The sequence below is a fragment of the Quercus lobata genome, chromosome 12, assembly GCF_001633185.2.
Source record: "Quercus lobata isolate SW786 chromosome 12, ValleyOak3.0 Primary Assembly, whole genome shotgun sequence".
NCBI classification, from domain to species: domain Eukaryota; kingdom Viridiplantae; phylum Streptophyta; class Magnoliopsida; order Fagales; family Fagaceae; genus Quercus; species Quercus lobata.
In genome coordinates this window covers 42,101,989-42,128,131 of record NC_044915.1, presented here as the reverse complement: position 1 = coordinate 42,128,131, position 26,143 = coordinate 42,101,989, and the positions used below count along the sequence as shown (strand labels likewise).

The 26,143-nt window shown below is 35.2% G+C and overlaps 2 protein-coding genes across 2 annotated transcripts; one reads left to right on the top strand and one right to left on the bottom strand.

Annotated features, from left to right (window-relative positions):
* Window positions 1–11,258: 11,258 nt before the first annotated feature.
* Window positions 11,259–11,690, bottom strand: LOC115970684. Its single transcript, XM_031090275.1, has one exon. The coding sequence runs from the start codon at window positions 11,688–11,690 to the stop codon at window positions 11,259–11,261; it is 432 nt and encodes a 143-aa protein (XP_030946135.1).
* Window positions 11,691–17,832: 6,142 nt separating this feature from the next.
* Window positions 17,833–25,466, top strand: LOC115970683. The gene is made up of 8 exons (XM_031090274.1): window positions 17,833–18,394; window positions 19,391–19,477; window positions 19,690–19,857; window positions 20,427–20,516; window positions 20,840–20,962; window positions 21,251–21,502; window positions 23,584–24,104; window positions 24,855–25,466. The coding sequence occupies exons 1-8, from the start codon at window positions 17,833–17,835 to the stop codon at window positions 25,464–25,466; spliced, it is 2,415 nt and encodes an 804-aa protein (XP_030946134.1).
* Window positions 25,467–26,143: the final 677 nt, after the last annotated feature.

The following is a 26,143-nucleotide window of genomic DNA, read 5'->3' as shown; positions in this document are numbered from 1 at the left end:
ATTTAATAGATAAAATATTTTATCGTAGGTTAAGAAATCTAGATCAAATCTTGTTCCATCCAAAAATAGTAATAATCAATTAATGTGTCCTAGCCTAATGATAAAGAATGACCATCATAAAGTAGACACAAATTAAAATCTGAACACACAGGCACCAAAATTTGGTGACTAATTCAATACTGGACATAGAGTAGTGGAACACGTAACTTAATTGGGTTCCTAAGTCTTACAAGAACCGTCTTGGAGGATAGTTAATTTTTTTTCTAATGATTAGAAATACTTACATAATATATATGTGTGACCCCGGCAATTCGTACCCATGCCCCCCCTCTCCAACCACATGGTGCATGCCTAGGGAGCTACCAACCTGCCCAACTGAGTGGTGGTGGTGGTTAATCTTCTATTTAATCTTAATCAGACAGTTGCATAATGGTTAATAATCACATTCATAGGGTTTTTTTTAATATATATTTATTTTTAATCTAGGTAATCATGATTAGATGCAATAAGGATATACTGTAAGAGCCCCTATTTTTATCCAATAGTATTGTGTCTAGTAACCAAACCAGAAATATTTTTTCAAGGGAACCAAATTAAATATTTAAAAAAATTAAAAAATGTAATATAGATTAATGAAAAATGTAATATTAATCTTCAACTCTTAACCACAAAAATTCGCAATTTTCATTTCTTTTCAAATGAAATAAAATATATAAAAAAGACATATCCATATCTCAAATTCTCTAGATGAAAAATAATAATTTTTTTTACGTGGTGGTGGATGATCACTTGAAGAAGTTCATATATAAACTTATTCTCAATTTTTTGTTTTTTGTCTTGTCTCCTTTATTTTACAACATTTTTCCTTTTTTATTAAGTATTTTTTTTTCTCTATCAAATCATGAATCCTATATTGGGATATTGGGTCCGTTTGGTAATGTTATTCTAGTAACGTTGTTTGTTTTTTTTGGAAATACGTGTGAGTGAAAAAATATATGAAAATACGTATAATATTGTTTAAACACTGAAAACTGTTGTTCTAGTTACACTACCAAACAGCCCCGAGGCCTTTTATTTTTCTAAGAACGAACTTCTACAAAAGTGAAGTTTCTGGAACAAGGGAGAAAAGAAGAAGTGAACATTACTAACTAAAAAGAAAAAGACATAGCATTTTTTAATGCCAAATAACATTTATTATTATAATTTTAATGGCCACGTCAATTTTTAGTATGCCAACAATGCACTCCGTTTGTCATGTATGTATTTTTCGTCTTTGATGTAATAGTAAGGACAAAAATGAGACGTATTTTTCAAGATAGAGAATAAAAAAAATGTAAATAAAAATTAGGAACCAAAATAAAAATCACATAAAAAATATAAGAACGAAAGTTTTATTTTTCTAGAAACGAACTTCTACAAAAGTGAAGTTTCCGGAACAAAGGGAGAAAAAAAAGAACATTACTAACCAAAAAGAAAAAGACAGCTGTGAGTTTTATTTATTTATTTATAAGATACTTCTACTTTGCTCATGTCGACATAGCATATTATATATATATATATATATATATATATATATTTTTTTTTTTTTCAATTTCATTGTTCCTGCTCAAAAACGTCGTCTGAAATCCCCTACCCCACTTCCTCTTTGAAAAAGAAAAAGTCAAATTCTATTGCGAAAGAGCAGTGACAAAGATTCATTTTGTGAAACAGTGAATATATATAAGAAGGTTAAATCTTGTCCTACCTTCACATATGCTTTTAATCTATATTGAATCTATAACAAAAATATTTGAATGCACGAGAAATTTTTTTTTAAATCTAAAAAAAAATATTAATGTATATTGAATTTGTTAGCTTTCCGTTTACAAATTCGATGTCAATCAATATATAGGCTCCATAAAAGCTAATTACAATGTAAGAGCATTCTTAGATTGATCCTAAATTCCTAACTAGAGTACTTACTCTAGAAGAACTTAAATTTGATTCAGAAAACCCTAAAAAACAATTAAAGTAAGGAAATAAAAAGCAAAACTTAAAAATCCAAAAATTATATAAAAATATTGAAGTAGGCCATAAAAATTGATTCCAGTTTGTGGGGGAGGGGGAACTAACTTAAAACAAAGTAAAGGTATTTGAACACTGTTTTGATATATATCTTGACAAAGCAAATCTCCAAAATTCACCGCAATCCAAAAAACACTGTTTTGTTTCACACTTTACACTTTACACCTAAAAAATTAATGGACTTTGACATGTTAATGAAATTGTAGGGCTTATCAGTCCAATCTTCGCCACATTTTTTAAATTTGGTTATATCTTCCATAATATTTCTAACGATCTTCACCTTAACATTATTTTTGCTTATCCATTCAATCAACTCTAAAATTTCTCTTTAACCTTTTGAGAGACTTCTTGTGAAATATTGTCTTCATCTCAAGCTCAGCTTATGGCAGGGCTTTACTTTCTTAAAAAGTTGGGTTCACATTCTAAGCATCATCCCCTTAATTTACATAAATTTTGCATCTTTCAAGCATTGTGTTTCACTATTTTCAAGCTTATTTGAGACACAATAGGATGTAATTATTATTATTATTTTAAGGAGTAGTTAATCTATAAATAAAAAGGGCAATATCACTCACCGATGCTCATACAGCATACTAGTAGCATCTTCAAATTTCAAGGATCTTTGCACGCATAAGCAAAGAATTAATCTTCAAGTCAAGGATCCAATCTATTATTTTCAAGTTGGCCATATAAACAAAATATTTTGCATGACTATTCCTAATTGCCGTCAATCTTAAATCGATGGACATGTCACTAATTAATTTTATGGAGTCTATGGATCATCAACTTGATGATACTTACCCTTAGGGGCTATACTCCTTGATAACCATGCATTAACATAGTTCTTACTTTCGTCTTCGTTCCCATATCAATGGCAATACAATTGATATAAAATTAAAAGTTAAATCTCGTTCTCACTAGATAAAATACTTAAATCTAATACAAATGACCCTTTGAATCCATAATGAAAACTTTAAAAATCCACCAAAATGTGAAAAAAAAAAAAAATCTATCAAATATTTTCTGCTAAGGACTACTGAACCCTAACTTTCGTTTAGGCTTAGATGCCAATTTGTAGGCTTGATTAAATATCAAATGTTCACTAGATAGGAATTTAACTAGAAACCCAGAGAGAGAGGGAAAAAAAAAATGGGAAGAGGACCTAATATTTGAAAATTCAAATATAACATAATACATAAAAAATAGTAAATCATAAAAATTATCTCAAATTTTGATAAACATCAATAATGACTGATTCAAGGATTCCTTAACATACTTAACATGGAGCATTTGAGACTTAGGGCATATTTAATACACTAAATAAGAATTACAACAAGAATTGTAATATTTATTACTAAAAATAAAATATGTTATGATGGAATAATTAAACATATTCATAAGTTAATTTGGTTATGAGTTGTAATATTAGAGTAAAACTTGAGATTTATTTTAAGAAATATCTTACTCATATAATTATATTTTCTTAAAAATAATATTTTTTTTTTTAAATGAGAGAGAGAGATGAGTTTTTTTATAATTTTTTATTTTTATAATTATTATATATATGTGGAAAGTTTGTTTATTTAGAAATATATTTGTAAGACGCAATTTGAGTCCCTAGCCCAAATGATAAATGAACTTAGGCCCAAAAAGCCCAAGACAATGAATTTGTAGAGAGTGGGTTGTAAAGCTAGGCTTTAATAAATCATACAACAAGTAAAGTGGATTCAAATGATAAGAAAATGAAAATAGACTGGTTTATTCTAAATAAAATTGTTCTCGGCACAGTCCAAGGAGATCAGCTCTTATATATTTCTCCCAAGTTAGATTACAAGTTCAATTCTTAATTGTTATAGTATTTTTCTCCTAATTTCTCGATCCCTTTTTCTCAGGGTCTCTTTCCCATTTTATACTACCTCCCCCTTTCATCTCCACTTTCCACGTGCAAATCAGATTGTTGGTGTTGATCCTTGTCCCATCAACACCTTCTTGAAGTTTTTGGGTAGTAGCTATAAGGCTAAAAGTTACTGTTCAAGTATCACTTCATCATTAATATGGCCAGAGAGTTAGCTGCAGAGTTTTTAATGCGATGGTAGCAGCTTTCCCTTTAGATATTTCATAGCCTCCCTATATCTTGTTCCTTTTTTATACTTATCCTCATCAGTGGAATTGTCAGGAACGTTGCTTTTGATGTTAGACTATACCTTCCGACCTCGGCTTTGCACAGCTGAGGATATATTCCTCCTCGGACCACCTTTTTGGATGATTATGATCATACTTCACTTCTTCACTTACTAACACGGATTCTCATGAAAGTGTTTACTCGTCCTTGGACTACTTAATGTTCTCGGATTGGGCTTCTGGCCTAATATATACATAGATTTGTACTCTTAGGCCTATCACTTGTATCTTAGGCCTATCACCCCTACAATAGCCTTTTGAGATTCTTCTTTCTGGCTCCTCGAGAAGAAAGGAGAATTTCGACGTCATTAGAGTTACTATGTGCTCATCACTTGTCACCTCTAACTACACAAATGCCTTTTTAACTACTTAAGACACGCTCCTGACGCTTCGACATAAAAGACTTGCCTTCAATAAATATTTACGGCTCCATGTCCCCTACAATCTATGGCGCGATGCAAATCCAACGGTTGAGGAACTTGCTAGAACCCAGGCGGGAATTTTCCTACTTGTAACTCTCTCTTTAATATAAATACTACTTAAATCAATCATTCATCTTAATTTAACACTCATACATTGAACCTACAAACTTACCTAAACTACTTGTGCCCTCACAGATACCAAGAGCTAGTCCGAGGAGATCAATACCCTTCTTTACGTAAGTCTTTATAAATTTCTTTGTTTACTTTTTCCATCTACTTTTTCTTTTCTTTGTCTTTTCCTCCTCAGCTCCCCTTATTTCTCTTAATTTTCTTAGTACCTCCAAATCTTTCTTAGGAATGGGCTGATTCACCCATTTGGTAGACATTGAGAAGGGTTTAGAGAGCTTCAAAGCTAGGTATAGGATCCCATTAGGAGTCGCGATTAGATACTATAAGGAAGGGCAGTGACACAAGGAGAGGCAAGAGGGAGAGGTGGTAATCCCAATGATTTCCTTTAAAGAAGGAGGGATGAGAATCCCTATAGGAATGGTCACTAGGGACTACCTTAGGAACCATAGGTTAGATCCCACTCAATGTGCCTCAAACATGTTTAGAATCTTAGGTAGTGTAGATGCCCTTAATGAAAAAATGGACTTAAACCTCACTCACCATGACATCAATTGAATTTACAACCTCCATCACCTAATGGGGCAAGGGTATTACCTAAAATCCAAGTACCCCGAGGTCAGGCTCATCCAATGCCTCCCTGATTCCAACAAATGCCTAAAAAATGACTTCTTGATCGTATCAGAGGAATGGCACGATGGCCTTCCCTGTTCGACGAGATAGGGGATACCAGGTGGGGTTCTAGGTCTAGGTTTATGATCTCAAAGTTATCCCCTTTTCTTTTTCTTTTGTTTGTGTTTGTACATGAAATTTCCTTTGATTTGCATTATTTTTCGCTAACAATGTTTTTTGTTTCTCTTAATGGTTTTGTAGATAAGAATACTGTTATCCCCATCTTCAATCTCGTGAACCAGTTGAGCTTGAACAAGATCTTGAAGGCCAAGGTAATTTTCCACATAGACGGTCAACTAAGGGCGACCCACTTAATCTTTAACTACATTCCTATTTCCAAAAGTTTCCAGAAGTCGAGGTGTGCAATCAAGGCAAGGGATCAGTGTTGCTACTCTAGACTTCCTCACCACCGGTCCTATCCCAGAAGGTACTCTTACCACCAATCCAATCCTTAAAGGCATACCTAGGGTAGCACTACCCTAAGGAGGAGGAAGGGGAAGAAGACAGAGAAGTGGTTGAGGTGACTGACTCTAAAGACGATTTTACCATTTTCAACTAGCCATTATCTCCAAAGCTTCAGGTCGGCGATTCTAGCCACCCTCATTTGGTTTAAGTACACAGCCCTCAAGAAGACACAACAGTTCCTGAAGAGATGGGGATACAGCGTAAGCCAAGATCAACTCTCCAAGAGTTACTGAAGTCCCAACCTAGGGGGAAGGCTGCTCAAAATAGACTTCCCACCCTTCAACCCCCCCCAACCTATTCGAGCTGATACTGCCGACCACAAAAAGAAGAGGGATTAGAAGGGTAAGGAGGTGGCGGAAATAGGAAGAACCCATCTCTCCTAGGAGGATGAGCCCCAAAGGGGGGCCAAACAGCCCTGAGGCATGTAAACGAGGTCATCCAAAATGGGTGAGAAGAGGGGTGACCAGCAAGTAGCAACACCAGCTTGAGTGCCATTTTCGGTGATGGATGGCACTCCTCTGCCAAGTGATGCCTTAATAAGAGATTTCTAGGGGGGCAAGGCAGGCTATGTGGCTAATTCGGTGGAGCAAGCTCTATTACTACCCAAGGATATGGTCGACCTCAAATCCATAAGGAAACATGAGGTGTTCCTCAGTCTAAAAAGGGACCTCGCATTGGTAAGTCCTTTAACCCCCTCTCTCTTTTTCACTTATTATATTTTTATTTTTTATTACTTCTTTTTCTTCCTTTGTTAAATGCTTCTCTCCTTGGTAGGCTATTCAAATGAAGGAGAAAGAAGGGAGACGGATAACAGCCATGGATGCCTTCCACGTGGCCGAAAAATGCAATCAAGAGCTTAAGAGTATGCTAACCGATGCAGAGAGGGATAAAAGAAGTGTTGAAGCTACCTTGGATAGCATTGAGAGGTAGGCCGAAGGTTAAAGAGTGCTCCTTTGCCAGGTTGAGGACTAACTGGCCGCCTCCAAAGAGCAAATCGTCATGTTAAAGAAGAAATTAAAAGAAGTCAAGAAGGCCAAAGATAAAGCCGAGCAGGATGGCTACGACATTGGGGTGGCAGAGACTGAAGAAGCCCTAAGGGCAAGGTCTCAGGGGTATGTAGAAACTATTGCCTCCAAGTGATGCTTATGAGCTTTTTTTTTTTCTTTTTTTTTTTTTTTAACATGTTGTCACAATGAAGACCTTTGCCATGTATAGTGTCTGACCCCACTTTACATTCAAATATTCAGTAAATAGTACTAACTTACCTCAAGCATGTGATCTGAGGAGCCAATTATGGCTAAGACTTTGCTTTAATACTTAGCAAAATGATAGGAAGTATTAATTTACCCAAAGCATGTGATCCAAGGAGCCAGGCCTGACTAAGGTTCTGTTTAACATTTAGAAAGATGTCATTAAGTATTAATTTACCCAAAGCATATGGTCCAAGGAGCCAAACATGACTAAGGTTCTATTTAATACTTAAAAAGATGTCATTAAATATTAATTTACCCAAAGCATATGGTTCGAGGAGTCAGGCATGGCTAAGGTTCTGTTTAATACTTAGAATGATGTCATTAAGTATTAATTTACCCAAAGCATATGGTCCGAGGAGTCAAGCATGACTAAGGTTTTATTTAATACTTAAAGAGATGTCATTAAAAATTAATTTACCCAAAGCATGTGGTCCGAGGAGCCAAGAATGGCTAAGATTCTGTTTAATACTTAGAAAGATGTCATTAAGTATTAATTTACCCAAAACATGTGATCCGAGGAACCAGGCATGGCTAAGATTTTATTTAATGCTTAGAAAGATGTCATTAAGTATTAATTTGCCCAAAGCATGTGGTCCGAGGAGTCAGGCATAACTAAGATTCTGTTTAATACTTAGAAAGTATCTGGAGATATCAATTTACTCAAGGTATATGGCTTGAGGAGCCAGGTATGACCAAGGTTCTATTTGATATTCAAAATAATAATAATAGGAAGCTCAACGAATGATGTGATAAACGAGAATGTGACAAAGAAAAATTTCATTAATAATAATACATTTTCAGATTATTTACATTCCAGGAGTATGGTACAACATTTTCATCTAAGTCTTCAAGATGATACACACCTATTCCAGCCACCGAGGTTATGCGATATGGCCCTTCCCAGATGCGCCCTAACTTTCCCCATGTTGGATTCTTTGCAGTATCCAAAACCTTTCTTAGCACCAAGTCTCCAGGTGCCAGTGGCCTTAGCTTCACATTGGCATCATACCCTTGCTTAAGTTTGTGTTGATAATAGGGTAATTGGACCATGGCATTTTCTCTTCGCTCTTCAATTAAGTCTAAGCTCTTCCCTAACAGCCCATCATTGTTGCTCGGAGTGAAAGAACTCATTTTCAGCGTTAGGAATCTAGTTTTCAGAGGAATAACAGCCTTAGCACCATAAGTCATTGAAAAGGGTGTTTCTCTTGTTGACCTACGAGGCGTGGTCCGATAAGTCCAAAGGACGTGTGACAACTCTTCCACCCATTTTCCCTTTGTATCTTCCAATCTTTTCTTGAGTCCATTTACTATGACCTTATTGATAACCTCGGCCTGTCCGTCCCCTTGTGGATAAGTCAGGGTGGAATACCTACTCGTAATACCCCCTGAAGGCTGCTATCAAACTAAAGACCATTGTCCGAGATGAGGGTATGAGGGATCCCAAACCGAGTGACAATATTTTTCCAAACAAATCTCTTGGCATACACATCCCTGATATTTGCTAATGGTTCAGCTTCAACCCACTTGATGAAGTAATCTGTGTCGACCAGCCAATATCTCTTATTCCCTGCTGCCTTAGGAAAAGGACCTACAATGTCCAAGCCCCATTGCGCAAATGGCCAAGGGCTGGACAGAGGATTAAGGACTCCTCCTGACTGATGAATGTTTGGTGCAAATCTTTGGCATTGGTCACACTTTTTCACATATTCTTGTGCTACCTTTTGCATATTCAGCTACCAATATCCTTAAGTGAAAGCTCAATGAGAAAAAACCTACCTCCTATGTGGCTTCCACAAATCCCTTCATGTAGCTCCTCAAGGAGTAGCTCTGATGCTACTAGGTGTATACATAGTAAGTATGGCCCAGAAAACGAATGTTTGTATAATTTTTAGTCCTCAGACAACCAAAACCAATGAGCCTTTCTTCGCATCTTGTCAGCCTCTAACTTCTCTTCGGGTAAGATATCCTTCTTAAGGAACAATACTATGGAGTCCATCCAGCTAGGTTCCACCCTAACTTGATGGATATGGACCACTTCATTCTTCATCTTAGTAGGCTTACACAGATCTTCAACAAGGATAACCCGAGGCAGGCTTTGTGCCAAGGAGGTTGTAAGCGTGGCTAGAGAATTGGCATGTGTTTTCACTTCTAGGAATATGCTGTAAATTGAAAGACTCAAAGTCTGACTGTAAATGCCTAACCTGACTTAAGTACTCTTACATTCTTACGTCCTTAGCCTCCAATTCTCCCTGAACTTGGCCCACAACCAGCCTTGAATCTGAGAATATCTCCACTGCTTTTTCACCAATTTTCTGAACTATGGTCATTCCTACCAACAGAGTTTCATACTTAGTTCCATTGTTTGTGGCCAAGAAGCCCAATCTCAAGGATTTCTCAATTATGATCCTCTAAGAAGATATCAGAATTAGCCTCACTCCAAATCCTTTGTGATTCGCTGCACCATCAACGTATACCTTTCAAGACAAAGGTTCTTATAAGGAGACTAGCCCAATCGACTTTCCATCCATGTCCTACTTCTCCATTCTCACTTCTAATGGAGATTCAGCAAACTTGGCCACCAAATCAGCAAGAACCTAACCCTTGACAGAGGTGCGAGGCATGTACTGTGTGATTGGAAGCTCCTAGGATTGTAACCCACTTGGCAATCCTCCATGTATAATCAGCACTTCGGAGTAGAGATCTGAGTGGAAGTTGGGTTAGTACAACAACTGTGTGTAATTGGAAATAGTAGGGGAGCTTACGTGTAGCATGCACCACTACCAAAATGGCCTTCTCCAGTGGTAGGTAACAAACTTCGGCCTCACGTATTGACTTGCTCACATAGTAAATTGGCATCTGCACACCATTATCAACCCGTACCAGCACCAAGCTCACCATATAGGAGGCTACTGCAATATAAGCAAACAAAACCTCGTCCACCTCAGGTCTAAACAAAATGGGTGGTCGAGAAAGGTATTCTTTCAACTATTGGAAGGCCAAGACACACTCCTCGATTCATTCAAATCCCTTCCACTTATTCAACAATTGAAAGAAAGGCCTACACTTGTCTGTTAACCGAGAGATGAATCGGTTTAAAGTAATGGTCATTCTTGTTAACTTCTGGACCTCTTTGGGGTTCTGAGGTGGTTATAAATTGTTAATTGCTCTAATTTGGTTAGGATTGACTTCAATTCCATGGTGAGTAACCATGTATCCCAAGAACTTCCCTAATTTGACACCAAAAGAGCATTTAGAAGTATTAAGTAATAACTTATGCCTCCTCAAGATCTCAAAGATATTCCCGAGGTCATTAACATGCTCGGATTCTAACTTAATCTTGACCAGCATGTTATCTATATAAATCTTGATATTTTTTTTCTGACTGTGGCTCGAACATCCTGGTCATCATCCTCTGGTAGGTAGCTTTCGCATTCTTTAAACCAAAATGCATCACTTTGTAATGGTAATTTCCAGTAGGGGTGACAAAAACTGTCTTCTATTAATCACTCAAAGCCAGTGGTATTTGGTGGTACCTTTAAAAGGCATTCAAAAAGCTCATTCGAGGATGGCCTACAATTGCATCCACTAGCTGATCAATCCAAGGCATGGGAAAGGGTCCTTTGGACAAGCCTTATTCAAGTCTGTGAAATCCATGCATACTTGCCATTTTCCACTTTTTTTCTTTACTACCACTGTATTGGCTAACCATTCAGGGTAGAACATTTCCTTAATAGCCCCAACCTACTTAAGCTTGTTCACTTCCTCCTTGACAATATCAGAATGTTCCTTAAATGAGCGTCGATGTGGTTACTTCTTAGAGAGGATAGCTGGGTTAACGTTCAGATGATGACAAATGAAGTTTGGATCCACCCCAGGAGCTTTTTAAGCATTCCATGCAAATAGATCAACGTTTTATCTAAGAAACACTATCAACTTTTTCCTTTTTCTGAGGAGCTAGCTGAGCTCCGGCTTGGAAAAACTTCTCCAAATCACCATCTATAACAATTTCTTCCAACTTCTTATGCTTTTTCCCTTCTGACACCGCCTCCATAGATAGAACCAGAATCCTTGATTACTATGAGCCCCTCTCAGTATAGGCCAAGGGTTTAGCTTCAGGCTGGTGCATAATTGCTACCACCAGGCATTGCTTAGCCATGGATTGACTCCCAATAAGCTCTTTAACCTGGTCCTCGGATGAGTATTTTACCATTAAATGTAAGGTGGAAGAAACAGCCCCTAGGGCATGGAGCCAAGCTATTGTCACAATGGCCGTGTAGTGAGAATAAGCATCCACCATAATGAAGTCCACTTCTACTACCTCTGAACCTGCTTGCACGGGTAGTCTGATCTGATCCTTTAGGATGACAACTTTTCCATCAAAACTTACCAAAGGTGAATCATAGGCTATCAAATTTTCAAACTTCAGGTTCAGCCCATTGTATAAATCAGGGTACATAATCTCTACACCACTGCCCTGGTCTACCAACACTCTCTTCATATCATACATTCCTATCCTGAGTGTGACCACTAAAGCATCATCGTGTGGCTATATGGTTCTAACCTTGTTCTCATCCGAAAAGCTCAATGCAAGTCAGACCTCCAGTCTAGCCCTCTTCGACTTTGGATTAGGGTCCTCAACGTGTGGCCAAGCTACAGACATCACTCTGGAAGGCTGCGAGCCAATTCTCCTAGGAGCAACAAAGATGACATTAATTATACTTAAAGGGAGCTTTGAAGAAGCCTTTCCCTGAGCCCTCGACCCTGCTTGGTCTTCGTGCCTATTGGGCTAATACAAAAACTGTTTCAACCTTCCATCTCTGATCAGTTGCTCCAAGTGATTCCACAGAGTTCTATAGTCCTTAGTAGTGTGTCCTTGTTCCTGGTGGTACTAGTAATGAAGGCTTTGGTTATGCCTTATGGGGTCTCCTCCCATCTTGTATGGCTATTTGAAGTATGACTCATTCTTGATTTTCTTCAAGACTTGATGTACTGGCTCTTGGAACACCGAGTTAACCACCTAAAAAGCCGTAGACCGAAACTGCCTAGCAAAATCCCTTCAGGGTCTATTATTGTTGTAGCGGCCTGACCTGAAATCCCTTCTCTCCTGAGGGATAACCTTACCCTTCTCCTTGCCTTGTTGTTGGTCCTCCTCAATTTTCTTATACTTATCAATCTAGTCTATAAGTTGGCGTACATTGGTAGCAGGTTTCCCAGTCAAAAACTTCCTTAAGCCATGCTCGACAGGTAGGCCTACCTTGAAAGTCCTGATGGCTACATCGTCAAAGTCACCATCTATCTCATTGAACATCTCCCAGTATCTATCCGAATACGTTTTTAGAGTTTCCCCTTCTCTCATGGATAGAGACAACAAGGAATCTAAGGGCCGAGGAACCCTACTGCATGTAATAAAGTAAGATCCAAATGCCTGAGTGAGTTCCTTAAAGAAATTAATGGAACTTACTCCTAAGCTATCAAACCACCTCATGGCCACGGGTCCTAAATTGGAGGGGAATGCCTTGCACATCAAAGCCTCATTCTTGGAGTGCACAACTATTTCTGGTTGAAGTGGCTCACATGCTCCACAAGGTCTGTTCGACCATTGTACATGGTGAACGTTGGCTAAGTGAACCACCAAGGAAGTCTCCCTTCCTTAATTTTGCACGTGAAAGGTGACCTGAAAATTTGGTTGAATGCTCTACTCATCGCATCATTTCCCAAACCTTTGGAAGATAAATTTTTGTTTCTGTGCTTATGATGGTAATCCTCATCATACAAGAGAGACTCATTAAGAGGAGTCTTTGATCTGAGTCTATAACTATCATTCTCTTCACCATCAGAAGAGAAGTCAGAATTGGAGGGAGTTCGCCTTTGCCGTTCGTGGCGCAACTTCCTTTTCAAATGATCAATCTCCCACTGCATGTTCTTGGCATCTTCCTTATGAGAAAGGTGGCTCCAACCTCGAGGCTGGCTCCTACTGGTCTAGATAGTATGCACATTCCCTTCCTGGTCCCTTCTTTGTTCAAGATTACGAAAGTAATCTTGACGCTGAAACCCTATAGATTCTACTTGATTCAGACCTGAACCTATCACAGTTGGACGTTAGACTTACTAAAACACCAGAATTTTCCACAAACGGCACCAATTGTAAGGATGCAATTTGAGTCCCTAGCCCAAATGATAAATGAACTTAGGCCCAAAAAACCCAATACAAAGAATTTGAGAAAGAGGGTTGGAAAGTTAGGCTTTAATGAATTATACAACAAGTAAAGTGGATTCAGATGATAAGAAAATGAAGATAGACTAGTTTATTCTAAATAAAATTGTCCTCGACACAGTCCGAGGAGATCAACTCTTATATATTTCTCTCATGTTAGATTACAAGTTCAATTCTTAATTGCTACAATGTTTTTTCCCTAATTTCTTAATCCTCTTCTTTCAGGGTGTTTCTCCCATTTTATACTATCTCCCCCTTTCATCTCCACCTTCCATATGTAGATCAGATCGTTAGTGTTGATCCTTGTCCCATCAACACCTTCCTGAAGTTTTTGGGTAATAGTTGTAAGTGGAATTGATACTTATCCTCATTAGTGAAATTGTTCGGAATGTTGCTTTTGATGTCAAACTGTACCTTCCGACCTCGACTTTGCATAGCCAAGGATATATTCCTCCTCGGACCACCTTTTTGGATGATTATGATCATACTTCACTTACTAACACAGATTCTCATGAACGAGTTTACTCATCCTCGAACTACTTAGGGCGAGTTTGGTTCAACTTTTTAAAACTGGACTTTTTGAAAAAGTGAAGTTTTTAAAAAGTGTAGTATGAAAAAATGCTTTTTGAAAAAACTGAGTATTTGGTAAAAGTTGTTAAAAAGTGCTTTTTGAAAAAACTGAATGTTTGACTATCACTTATAAAAGTGGCGGTTTGAGTGATAAATTACCAAAAATGATAATGTATATATAGAGTATTATGAAAATACTTTCTAATTTTTTTATTTTTTTATAAAACTTTCTAAAAAGATCTTTCAAGATTTCTAAAAAAATTATTTTTTTTCTCACTAATATTAACTAATAATAACTTACCACTTAAGATTTATTGTGAAAATATTGTGATAGCATTTCTCAATTTTCATTTCTCATTCTTTATTTTATTTTTCCTTTATTTCTTTACATTTTTTTTCATCTATATTTCTTTCTTCTTTTTTTCTTTTTTATTCTCTTTTTTTTTCTGCTCCACACTTGTACCCTTCTCTTTTTCCTTTTCTTCCTTCTTTTCCCTTTTTTCCCTACCACTTCCTCCAGAACATTCCAGTTTTTTTTTTTTTTTTTTCCTTCTTTTCCTTTTTCCCTTACCACTTCCTCCAAAACATTCCACTTTTCTTTTTTTTTCTTTTTTTCCTTCTTTTCCTTTTTTCCCTACCACTTCCTCCAAAACGTTCCAGTTGCTGCAGAGCTCTTTTTTTTTTTCTTTTTTCTTTTTTCCTTCTTCCTTTCTCTCTTTTCTCTTACCACTTTGTCTGCAAGTTTCTTTCCCTCTATCCCATCAAAACACACAAACTTAAAGGTCACATACACCACACCATTTGATTCTCATCAAACGAAGATAGAGGGGGAAATCCAAAAGGGAGGAATGGGTCAGATTAGTGCTTAATCTTTGCCTTCACCGCCGCCTGTCTTCCTCCTCATTGCTGCTTGATCTTCCCCACCGCCAACGACATGTAGCAAAAATGGGTCAGATCATTTTTTTTTTTTTTTTTTTTGGTTCTAATTTCATTATTGGGTTCCTTTGTAAAATTGTGTTATAAACAAAGGGATAAAATTGGGTTTTTGGGAAATTTGCACAACGGTAACTTGAAACACACCAGTGCTTTTTTGCAATGGACCTCAGGGCTGCTTTCGCAAAACGCACTTTTCCTTCACAAATGAAAACGTAGCTTTTTTAGAAAACACAACTTTTAAAATTTACCAAACGCACATTTTATAAATTCGGTTTCAAAAAGCGCGTTTTAGCTTCTAAAAGCTGAAACAAACGAGCACTTATTGTCCTCGGATTGGGCCCTTGGCCCAATATATACATAGATATGTACTTCTAGGCCTATCACCCCTACAATATTAATTTTAAAAATTATTCCATCTACTAAGAAAAAACTATTATAATCTTTTAGGGAGGAATAATTATTCTTCATTTTGAAGAATAACTATTTATAATGAATTACTATTCCCTGTAATAAAATATAGCCAAACTAAAAAATAACAAAATCATATGAATAATTATTGAGAAATACTAACTTCATAACATTTTTACAATAAATCTCATGTCGCAATTTGTTATAAGCTTTTAATTTGAATCCATTACTGAAATTACTTTATTGCTCACCATTAAAAACCGATAACAACATGCTACTGAATTTGTTATAAAAGTGTTGTGAAAATATTGATAATAAAACATTTCTCATAATTATTATATTACAGTGCATATTACACCTAACATATCTTAAAAGTACTTATATTTTATGGTGCAAAAGTCTAGGGATGGCAATGGGGTAGGGCGAGTCTGAAGGAGAGGGTTTTCACCCCCACCCTGCAAGATTTTGTCTTACCTCATCCCCACCCTACCTCGCATGATGGAGAAAATTTATTTGCCCTAATCTCGTCCCTTAGGGCCCTGCAAAGCCCCACCCCACCCCGTAAAACTCTATTTTTTGTTAATTTTCCCTACAACTAGTATAATTTTTTTAATGAAACTTATTTCATTAATAAAAATATATTTGAAATTACAACTAAATTTATCTCATCAAATCAAACCAATTTTCAGAAAAAATTGAATAATATATCCAAGTGTTTAATAAGACAATCATTAAAAATAATAATAATAATCTCATAGTATAACACATGACAAAATAAAGACAGAAAACCACATTGGGTAGAATAAAATAAGCTAATATTAATATATTTGTTTAAATAGTAGGGTTTTAGTGTATGAAAAAATTACAATTATAACCCTTAGCAAAGTCTAAATCCATCCCCGCCTCGCCCATGGTGCGAGACTAAAATCTTGCCCCATCCCTACCCCACAACCTTTGCGGGACAAGGAAAATTGTGCAGAGCGAAGCGGGGAGGGGCGGGCTAAGCGGGGCTGGGGAAAAATTGTCATCCCTATGCAAAACCTTAAGATCATTCACATTAAGAATGCTAAAAACTTAAAAGAGCTATTTTAGCATCTCATCTCACAAGAAACGCACTACATCAATGTTGTTATATTTGAATTTTTTAGCAACTTAGCTACAATAGACTATTAAAGATGACAGTCTATTGTAACTCAAATCTTATAAAAATAATAATATTTTATTAATCTTTTAATTAAAATATCATTTCTCTCTCTCTCTCTCTCTCTCTCTCTCTTCAACTGGAGCTTTCTTCTCTCTTTTGTTCTTTGGTTCACTGACCTCTCTCTCTCTCTCCCCTATCATCTCATCTTGATTCTGGAATGGTAATCGTCTCATCGTTTTAGTTCTGAGATGGGTCTTGTCTCATCTCGTCTCTCTCTCTCCACCAAATCTTTCATCTCTATACCGATCTGCCATCGTGAGTTTGTGATTTGTGGTGGTTGTGGGTTAGATTATGAGTTTTGTGAGTTGTGGTGGAGGTTGTGGGTTTGGTGGGTTGTGAATTGTGGAGGTTGTGGGTTGTGGTGGAGGTTTTGGGTTGTTTTGTGGGTTGTGGTTGATGATGACAGTGGGTTGTGTGTGGTTTTACTGGGTGGCAATGGGTTGTTTCATTGGGTGGCAATGGGTTGTGGGTTATGGGTTGTGGTGGATGGTGGTAGTGGGTTGCGGTGGTGGCTAGTATTGGTAGTAGCTTGTGGTGGCTAGTATTGGTAGTAGATTGTGGTGGCTAGTAGAGCAGGCAGAGAGGATGAGAGAGGAGGCGAAGAGGATGAGAGAGGAGAGATAGGGGTTAGGTGAAATGAATTTGTTGGGTTTTTTTATCTTTATTTAATTAGGTTGTTTATATTATTTCAATATGTTGTGTATTAAAATAGAACTTTTAATGTTGATTGTATTAAAAGATAAGTTGTTAAAATAGATAAAGTAGGTGTTAAATACTATATTTTTTAGCATTCTAAGTGCGAATGCTCTAAAGAGGTACAATACCATGTATTGCTTTGTATACAGATGTGATGTGACAATCACAATGCATGCAGGTGCGACAACATCCCCAACACATATATAGGTTCTAGGATACTCCTGAGCTTCACTTTATAACATTTTGTGGTTTTTCCGTTTCGTTTTCAATGTTCTTGGCCTGCCTTTCTATACCAATTGATATTGGTGTGTTATTCACTTATTTGTCTTCTCTCTTTTTTGCCGGTTATTCGCATAAAACAATTACTCCTACTTTTGAAAATTTAAAGTATTCCCAACAAACATAAATAGTAATTATTCCTCCTTTATGATTTAGGATTAATCTCTCTCTCTCTCTATCTCTCTCTCTCACTTTTATCTATATATAAATAGCTTAAAAACTGACACACATCTCCAGTGTTGCGAGGTAAACAACCTTACATGTAATATATATATTTTTCGTCATTGTTCCTAGTATATTGTAAGAAAGAAAAAAATAGAAGATTTAGCAAAAATAAAGAAAATGGAAGAAGATAGGGATAGACAGAGCCAGGATGATGTGCTCGCCTTCGATTTGTACAAGAATACCATGACAGGTGAATGGGGGAATATTGTTAAGATGTATAAGGAACACAAATTCTCAGCCATTTACGCCAGGATCAACTCGGCAGGTGACACGGCATTGCATGTAGCTGTCTCCATTGCGCCAGAAGAAATTGTCCAACAACTCATACGTGTAATTACTCTCCATTCAGAGCCCTCTCTTCGGTTAACAAACAACGAAGGGAATACCCCTTTGCATGTGGCAGCCTCAGCTGGGAGATTGAACATATGCATCCTTCTTGCTAAAGTTGACGTGTTTTCGGAACTTCCAAATTTGGAGGTTCATCAAGATCCATTTCGTAACAAGCTCGGTGAAACTCCTCTCTTCTTAGCCGCCTTTCATGGTTACAAACCAATCTTCCTTTACCTGCATTCCTTACTCTTGGAACCATCCGACAAGGACCTTGATTCAGTCAATCCCGCCTACAGAAGAAATGATGGTGAGACTGCCCTTCACTGTGCCATTAGGTGGGAGTATTTCGGTGAGCATTTTTTGCTTTAACTTTTTTCACACCGAAATTTTATATTTTCTAAAGTAAAATCTTATATGGTTCCGCTTTGTCGTTCAAAAGTATTATCTTCTCTCTTTTTCAAGGAGAAGCAAGAATCTCCCTCTAGTACTATTGTCAAAAGCGGAACCAAGATTTGACTTTAGAAAATATAAAATCTCTATAACTAGCATATGCTAGTTATAACATATATAGATACACAAATATTATGCATGTGCATAACGCACATATTATATGTAATACTCAAAACCAATCTAAATAATAAAATGACACTAATGAGAATACAAAGTGGTATTTTAATGTTATAGAACCCATAAAAACTTTTCTATTATATTGTATTTATTTGTTAAGAGTTTATATATACATGAATGAGTCATGTTGTATTTTTTTTTTCCCTGTTATCCCAAATTTGACTTAATATTTTTCATCCAATTATATTTAGTAATTATATGAATCTCAAGTGCAACTTTTTTTTTTTTTTTTTGAGAAGTACAAATTATGTTGACTTTTGCTAAGCATATAAAATGATTAAATTAAAAAAAAATTAATCTAAATTGTAACTATTTGAGTATCTAAAACTTTAGAGTTCAATTTAATGTAGAGACTGAATTGACAATGACCCAAAAATGTAAATACCAAAAATGGTATTTTCATTAACCAAGAATTATTAATTCACATAGTCTATCACGTTATGTCTTTGCAAGGCTTTTTTTTTTTAAATTTGACGAAAATATAAAAATGACTGTTAATAGTATTCAACTTTAAATAGCAATTTTAACATGCATCAAATTATGTTTTCTTTTTTTAAAATGCACTTATTTGTATGTATGAGATTACAAGTTAGTGCTAGGATATAAAGTTTTATATACAAATAAAATAATAATAATAATAATAAATCAATTATATATATATATATATATATATTAAATGTTCTTGTGCATTACTGATTAGTTTTATTATGGTTGACAGATGTGGCATTTGAGATACTTGCAAAGGAACCTAATCTTGCTTATTCTGTGAACGAGGTAGGAATCACCCCTCTGCATCTCCTAGCAAGTAAGCCTTCGGTCTTCAGAAGTGGTTCCCACCTCGGATGGTGGAAGAGCATCATTTATCATTGTAAGTATTACTCAATTGTGTAGCCGCAAATCACTAAATCACTTTAATTTTGTAGATCGGAGTTGTACCTACATTACACGTACTTTTCCTTTGTTGTTGTCCATTGTCCAATATAAAAAACTGTCGTTATCTTTTATTGTTTATGAAAGGTATACATGTTGAAGAGCTGGAGCACGAAACTGCTCATAAAGATTTGATTGATTCTGTCGTTAAAGAATTGCATGAATCTTCCGAAAAGGACATTACTGACAAATTCCCAAAGAACTACCAAACATGCATCCAGTTCTATCAAATGCTGCAGAATATGGCTCGATCGGGTATGGAATAGATTTTTTTTTCTTTACTTTAATTAAAAATAACACTTTTTATGGCCTGTTTGGATTGAGGAGGGAGAGAGAGAAGGAACAAGAGGGAGTAAACTAGAGTTAACCAAAAATTAAGCTAATTTCTAACTAACTCACTGTACTCCTTCTCCCTTCTCTTCAATCCAAATAGATCATTGAAGTTATTACAAAACTGGTGACAGAACATATTAACATAACATCAATCAGGGCAACTCAAGAATGCTTAGACCTACACAAGGTAATAAATTTTTTAGGATCATTTAGGACTCTAGGTTTATCAGATTCATGGGGTTGCTTTTCCATTCATTAATACTGGATGTCTTATTAATCATGTGAATTTTTTTTCTTTTTCTTTTTTTAATATTGACAATTGGGGTACACTTACCGATTTTCTAGCTTTACAACAAAAATGCATTAAACAGAACGATTAAAACTTCAAACATATACAGCAACCCTAAAACCAACGGAAAACAGTGTTGATTTATTTATATATTTCAGTTCTTCCCTTGAATTTCTGTTACCGAGTTGCTTTTCTTTTCTAGCGTTTGGAAGCAAAAATATGAATTGCAAAGGTCGGAAAGCAGATGAAGAGAGTGCCAGCGAACGTGATATTATTGGCCAATCAAAAATAGGTGAGAAATGCTTATTATCAAAAGTGCATTTGAGTTGCCAATTAAGAAACTTCAATTGATATTTGATCATCAAAAAAAGTTTCTTTGTTGGTCCGGTACATCTATTAAATGTTTGGCTCGAAATCTTCTAAAAATATATGGGTGGAGTGCTTTAATGACCTTAAAGTACTGATTATTATTGTTATTGTTGAGGCCCAATGAAAAGTAGTTTTAAACTTCCATTATTTATTCTCTTTTTTTTTTTAATCAAGTAGTTCTTAACTTCTACTATTTGAACATTGTTATTTGCACATTAAATAATGAATTGATTTTGTTTATTATAGGATACCAAGCTCAGAGTAAAGTTCAGAAGCATCATTCTTTTCGGAGCCGTTATGCAGTCTGTTTTAACTTTTTCCATCTTTTATACACAATATTCATCCGGATTATTCTTGGCCTTGGATATGGTATGCCACTATATATTAACACCACCCCCACTCCACAAACACACAAATATATCTACAAATTTTAAACTTTTTAATATAAAATAAAATTTTTTATTAAATATTTTTTAAAATTAAAAATAAAAAGCCATAATCATTTATTAAATGTTATTGATATAATTTCAATCACATTAATTATCATGTCAATTCGTTAGTTTTTTATTATATATAATTGATAATATAAGTAAAGTACAGTAATTAATATATTTGCCTCTTGTAATATATATTATATACTTATTGAAAAATAATCAGAGGGTATAAGGAAGATTAAACGGAAGCATGTACATTCTGCTAAAATCATGGAAATCCTTATTGAGGAAATTACAAAAGACGCTCGCGACTTCACAAGTGGGACGGATCCTGGGCATACAATCAACCGGCATGGAAGTTCGGATGGAAAACCATCACTAACAGACGGTGACAATGCCACCACTTCCAAACCTGAGCAACAAGATGGAAACAAGATAAACAGAACTGATAAAGTAGAGAAAAATAATGGAAAAGGTGATTACTATTCTTCTACACTGTAGTTTTATGGATTTTACATATTACTGTTTATTTTAGTGTAAGAACTTACTTGAAGTTAAAATTATTTTAGTCAACCATTTTGAAAAGTATTTATATCATATTAAAATATTTTTTTTCTTAAATCTTTATAATTATTATTCTTCCGTCACATATAATAATTACCGTCTATTTTTATACTCTTGGAAAACTCAAAGAAATAATAAAAAAATCATTTTGCACAAACTACAATGACTTGGATATTTGCACTAGGATAGTAACCAAAACTCATTTTGCATGACTAGTTCATAACTTCATATGGGTGATTTTTAGTTTTCATTTGCTACAATTTGTTCTTTATGCTATAATAGTGTGACTTGTATATTTGCACAAGTGTTGTAACAAAATTCCATTTTGCATAACTGGTTTGTAACTTGACGTGGATGATTTTTGGACTTTGTTGGCTATAATTTGGGTTTTATGCTATTTTATATAAACTTGTGAGAATAAGGGTCATCAAATAGCTTATAGTCCATGAGTTAGCCTAGTAGCACACTAGGCTAACCACTAGGCTAGCCATTAGGCTAACCATTTAGCCTGATACATTAATTAACCTAGAATATATAGCAAAAATAATTTAGGTGGGGAGGGGGTTGCACTTAAGAGCATGCCTAACCATTAGGATATTTGAAGTGATTATACTAAATTATGCTTACTAAATATAAATTTTGCTAGTAAATTGGTATCTTTGATTTTTTTTTTTTTTTTTTGTCAAAAATCATAAACATTGGAAATTTTATTTATTAAAGGATATGAAGAAAAAGAATTATTTAAAACCTCAATAAAAAAAATTTATTAAGAAAAATTGACTCTTTTCTTAGTTTTTTTTTAAAGAAGGAAATCTTACTAGAAAAAACCCATGGTTAGACCATTCGGCCTAAATACAAAATGGTATTACCCATAGGCTGAGATTTTCTCTTTCGACCTATCCCACTAGGTCCATGGGCTGAGTAAAAACAGGGCAGACTAGCTTGGCTGGGCTCTTTGCTGACTTTTAAGTGCGAATATATGCTCCTAGATTTTTTTAGCCAAAAGAAAAAACTCTGTGTTTTTATTTTGAGAATTTAATTTATAAGTAAATAAAACAATTTGAAAATTAACAGGAGAATGGTCCTATTTTTTAGGCAATATTTTAGTGGGAGTTAGAGTTGTGTTTTTACCAAATTGTCCTTTAGTTTTGTTTCTACTTAAACACAGGAGTGTAAGTGTATTTTTGAACTAAAAAGTGAGGAATCCAAATCGGAAAAGTCCCTTAAATAATAATATAGATACTAAAGGTTCAAATATGATAAGAAATCACCGCATCATATTTTTTAAGTTAAGCAATAAGCAACCTCATACACAATCCTATTCTCCAAACCAATTAAAAATAAATAAATAATTTCCATAAAAATTAAATAAAAAACTTTTGTTTTGCTTTTTTTTTTGGTAAGTATCTAATCTCTATTTCGTTATGAGCATATATAAAAGTAAAACTACATAAGAAAAGAAAGAAAAAAAAACTAATATAAAAAATTCGAAACTTTTTATTTGTTCTAAGCTCTTCTTGAACTCAAGATTTTCCCTCTACCGTCCTACCAACAAATCAGACTTGATCTCAAGCATATCATGACATTTCATAGTAGTCTTGATGACCTTCTTATAGCGATGGTCTATTTCTCAAATCTGTAATTTTGTTAAGACTATTCCATGACTTCTTCACTCAGTTTCGCTTGAGGAGTTGGTAGGCAGTGGTCAGAGCCTCAGAGGACATGGCAATTCGAGATCGAGAGGGTTGTAAAATTTAAAAAGAAAAAAAAGAAATTGGTTTTGAGAGTAGGATTGTGTGTGAAAGTGTCTATTGCTTAACTTAGAAAATTGGCAGCATGTAATAACTGCATATTATTGGAGGTTGTATAACATATGGTTTTACACCATATCTTTATTGAATCCAAACTCATGAACTAAATTGTTATCAGTTATATATATATATATATATATATATGGCTAACATTTGAAGATGCACTCTGTGTAATTAGCAGGAAAGGAGGAAAGGCCTAAAACTACAAAGACAGAGACGCCCTTACTTATTTTATTGTCAGGTAAAGAGGAAACGCCTGAAACGGCAGAGATAGAGACACCCATATTGGTTGCGGCAAGAAACGGTATCACAGAAATGGTTGAGCAAATACTTCAAAAGTTTCCCATGGCCATTAATGACAAGAGTAAAGAAATGTCTAAAATGACAAAGATGGAGACACCCATATTGCTTGCAGCTAGAAATGGTATCACAGAAATGGTTGAATACTTACTCAAAAAGTTTCCAGTAGTCATTGCTGACAAGAGTGAAGGAAAAAATATTGTTCTTTGGGCCGCAAAGAACAGGCAAACACATGTATTACAGCTACTGCTCAAGCAAAGGTTTGTAAAACGTAAACTAATTCATGAAGTGGATATGAATGAAAACAATGCATTGCATCTGGCAGCTGAGATAGGAAAGCAAAAGCCTTGGCTAATTCCTGGTGCTGCATTGCAAATGCAGTGGGAAATCAAGTGGTATGAGGTATGAACTCAAAACCAGCTTGTCCTCGATTTTTATCACACAATATAAATATAGCACATCGTAGCAAATGCCACCATCCTATAAAGCAGTGGCAGAGGAGAGGTAGGGAAGCTTTTTTAAAATTCCCTCCTCTCATAATTTTTTTTTTTTTAAAAAGAAAAAAGAAAAAATATATCAAAAATTTTATTTTTTTAATGTATAGTCAATAAATTCTCTCTCAATTTCTAAAGCTTTTTATTTTTGTTGATTTCTTTCCGATGTTTTCACATAACACTTTTGAAAACCCACATTTTCCCATACCAGTATTTTAATGTGTATCTTTGAATTGAATTTAAATTTAATAAGGTCTCTGTTAAACTTTTTATATTTACTCCCTCTATTAGAATTTTGCTATGTTTGTTTTTCTTTAAATGATAAAATAGATAGTTTAATATATATGCACATTCAAAATAATGGTCATACCATCGCACACCCTTAGTGTGATGGTAACTCCACAAGTATAAGTGCTTGTGGAGATGGAGAGCAAGGTCTAGGATTCAAGTCTCTAGGAAAGAATTTTGCACACATATACACTTAGATTAGACTAGAGTAGAATTTATATCTTATATTAAAAAAAATTAATGGTCATTAAGAACTACTATAAATATAAAATTCTATATATAAGAAAAAATAAAATTAAGAAAAAAAATATTTTATATAATCTTTTTGTGTATTTCTTGAGTTAATGACTATATATAATAATACATGCAGTTTGTAAAAGACAACATGCCGCAACACTTTTGCTATCAAGTCAATAAGGATAACAAGACCCCAGAAGAAATCTTCAACGAAACGCATGAGGACTTAGTCACAAAAGGAGGCGAGTGGCTTGACAAAACTGCTGAATCATGCTCAGTTGTGGCTGCACTCATTGCTACTGTTGCCTTTGCCACGTCAACCGCTATCCCTGGTGACATTGATATACAACACGGGAGAGCAAATCTTGAAGGCCAATCGACACTCACCATCTTTGCCATCTCATCACTCGTTGCTCTTTGCTTCTCCATCACTGCTTTGTTCTCGTTTCTTGCCATCCTCACTTCTCGGTATGAACAAAAAGATTTTCGTAGAGACTTGCCAAAGAAACTTCTGCTTGGCTTAACTTCTCTCCTCGTTTCCATTGCATCAATGTTGATTTCTTTTTGTGCTGGACATTACTTTATGCTGAAGAATAAACTGAAAGATAAGGCTTTTCCAGTATATGCAGCGACATGCCTGCCAATAGTCTTTTTTACCTTACAACAGTTACCACTCTACGTTGACATTGTCTGGGCAATTTTCAAGAAGGTCCCCCGATCAAGCTGTAAGGCTATTTCTCTCTAGGGGTTTCTTCTACAATATTATATACATAAACTTTTTATTTTTGAATGTTTGTACTTTTTCTATCAATCAAGATTTTGGTATGCTTTAGGATTGAAATAAGTTGTTTCCCATTTTAAATTAATATGGGATGCATTGTTTGCTATTTTAAATTAATTTGGGATGCATTGTGTTCTTGGGCTTATGACTTATGAGTTCAATAATTGAATAGTTTTAGTTCCTCAATTTTTTTTAATTGAATAGTTCAAGTATTTTATGATGAATATCTTTCTCTCTCTCTCTCTCTCTCTCCCCCCCCCCCCAAGCAATTATTCAATATTTTGAAGGTATAGTGAATTAATGATGGGTACTCATTCCCCTCACATAATAGTGAATCCCATTAATTTTTTGTTATTGAGAATTTCAATATTTACAATAAGGGAGAGAAGTTTGAACTCTGAATATTTTTAATTTGTTGAAAACACCAAGAAATGCCAACTAATATGTTCTAGTTAACTCAACTAGTAAAGTCTCTTATCGTTAAATAAGAGATTTAGGATTTGAACTTTACTTGTACCAAAAACCGATTGGTATTTTAGCCTAATGATAAGAACAATTATTATGCAGTAGACGTTATAGGTGAAATTATATTCTATTTATATATAAAAATAAATAAATAAAAGATGTCAACCGATCGAATC

Coding starts and splice junctions, on each gene's coding strand:
- LOC115970683 (XM_031090274.1), top strand. CDS start 17,833: ATGGAAGAAGATAGGGATAGACAGAGCCAGGATGATGTGCTCGCCTTC. Junction 19,478..19,689: donor CCCTCTGCATCTCCTAGCAA/GTAAGCCTTCGG, acceptor TGTTTATGAAAG/GTATACATGTTGAAGAGCTG. Junction 24,105..24,854: donor GGGAAATCAAGTGGTATGAG/GTATGAACTCAA, acceptor TAATACATGCAG/TTTGTAAAAGACAACATGCC.
- LOC115970684 (XM_031090275.1), bottom strand. CDS start 11,690: ATGTATGATATGAAGAGAGTGTTGGTAGACCAGGGCAGTGGTGTAGAG.